This window comes from Trachymyrmex septentrionalis, unplaced genomic scaffold (genome assembly GCF_001594115.1).
Source record: "Trachymyrmex septentrionalis isolate Tsep2-gDNA-1 unplaced genomic scaffold, Tsep1.0 scaffold20, whole genome shotgun sequence".
NCBI classification, from domain to species: Eukaryota; Metazoa; Arthropoda; class Insecta; order Hymenoptera; family Formicidae; genus Trachymyrmex; species Trachymyrmex septentrionalis.
The window spans coordinates 3,399,138-3,401,268 of NW_017305180.1; the positions used below are offsets into that span (position 1 = coordinate 3,399,138).

General features: G+C 35.5%; 1 protein-coding gene across 1 annotated transcript in view; it reads right to left on the reverse strand.

Annotated features, from left to right (window-relative positions):
* LOC108747672 (muscleblind-like protein 1) overlaps positions 1-2,131 on the reverse strand; it is a 12,325-nt gene that overhangs the window by 5,488 nt on the left and 4,706 nt on the right. The window contains exon 2 of the mRNA XM_018485295.1: positions 76-160. Coding sequence (XP_018340797.1) covers positions 76-160 — 85 coding nt within the window. The remainder of the gene's footprint in view (positions 1-75; positions 161-2,131) is intronic.

A 2,131-nucleotide genomic window follows, 5' to 3' on the forward strand; every position in this document is an offset into this window, starting at 1 on the left:
ATAAACTGATAGTAACTTGTTTTTCATTTAAGTGTGCATAATTAACCTGTACTTTCCAACGCGCGAATAACTCACCATCACTGAGATGAATAAACTTGCAGGCGGGACGGTTGCACACTTGTCGATTAAAATCTTGGCACACCGGGAGGGTGTCCAGTAACTGAAAGAAAATGTGCCAGATACTCTTATAACGGATGAGATTGGCGAAAGGTGAACGATTTGCAAAAAAAAAAAATTTAATAGTATCTCACATACACGCGCACACACATGCACTCTTGCAAGATCACTCTCATACATACACATGTAATCTTATCTCACATATCATTCTTTCTCGCATTCTCTCTCTCTCTCTCTCTCTCTCTCTCTCTCTCTCTCTCTCTTTTATTTAGGATTGCTCAAAAATACCAGTATCCGATAATTTAATTCATCTCATGATCCAACATCTCGAAATAAATTCAAAAAATGCTACAACAACGTTATACATTTATTCATACTCGTTAATCACGGAATTAGTTTCAGACATGCAAGGCAGTCTTAATCATAAGTTAATCATAATATTGGAGAAGTGAATATACATCAGCACACCGGTTCGATAATTCTTAACAAATATTGTATTTGTGTACTTCATTAATATTGTCGATAAACTAAATATCAGTAAATTGTATTAATTGAGCTGTAAGGAAGCACCGAACAACTTTGCGTTGAAGTCATAAAGTATCCATTATTCTTCTTTTTCTTATTTTAAATTTAGAATATTGACATATGTACGTTTCCTGCATTCCTTAGTAATTAAAAATATCGGACCTTGGTACATTTCTAAGCATTCCTACGATCACTGAGATCTTCCGCATAATCAGACACTTCAGATTCTTCAGTGTTAGAGCATATTCATGGTTCATTACATGCTCTAGAAGACCAGTTTGTATATGGATATTAATTAAGTGCTACCAATGTGCGAATAATCAAGCGATCAGATTAATTTGAAATGAATAATTTCTCAAATAACATATTTTCGCGTCGTGAACGATCTATTAAAGACAAAGCAAAAGACAATCGCCGAGCATTCGCACATACGAATTAAGTGATAAATTTGCAGTAGAACTTTTGTTTTTTCAAACAGGACATTTCCTATTTTAGTATGTATATATTGTGGTGTAAAATTAAAATAATTCTAATCGACTGCAACAGAGTCTTGCATCTAATCGTATTAACTCTGCCGAATTTACGGTTTGTTCGGGATTTGCAAAATTGGCTTGACTTGGGCTAGAATCAAGGGAAGTCGTATTATGTTTATAACGCGTGCCGGTTGTGTGTGTGACACTTTCGTTATGCTAATCGTGATATTCCGGACACAATGTATGCAAGGAGCACGCCTAGAAACAAGGATATTTGATTCGCAAATTTCATCCGGAAAAATTATGCCGTAAAGACTACGATTTCAACTAAAATTCAGCATAGTAATTGTCACGTTCGAATATTTATTATAATTTGGATCATGATATATATTTCATGTATAATTATTTCGCAACACGTTTATATCCTATGCTGGTGAACATTATACAGAATTTGCGAATCAGGTTTGGAAGCCCTCTTCTCGGCGGGCCATTCAACACAATGACTAGACTGAAATTTTAGTATTTTAACAAAATACAACGGAAAGCAACGGAAAGATCTGACAGGAATGTTCGAAATTCTCTGCGCCTCGCTCTTTTTCCTCTCTCCGTCGCTCTCGTATCCGGTATCGAAAACGATGCTGGACATCGACGTAATATAAACCCGGTTCGCGCAAGATAAGAACGATAATTACATATATAAATGTGTGTATGTATATATATAATATGTACGCATGTATCACGTGATTGCGTATATATCGCCAAAACGCACCAGATATCATCGGAGACGAGAAAAGAGTTCGCGTTGAAGTCATATATTGAATCGTGAGCGAGCAATATATATTTATCGCGGGCATGAATATAATTCCACATTTAACAAATAACATATGGAAGAGAGAAAGACATAAATGCGAATCGTAGTAACATTGGCCATCGAAAGAATACGAATAAAGTGGACCCAAGTGGAAGCGGAAACTCCACCCAGCTACAGCTATATATATATATATATATATATATAT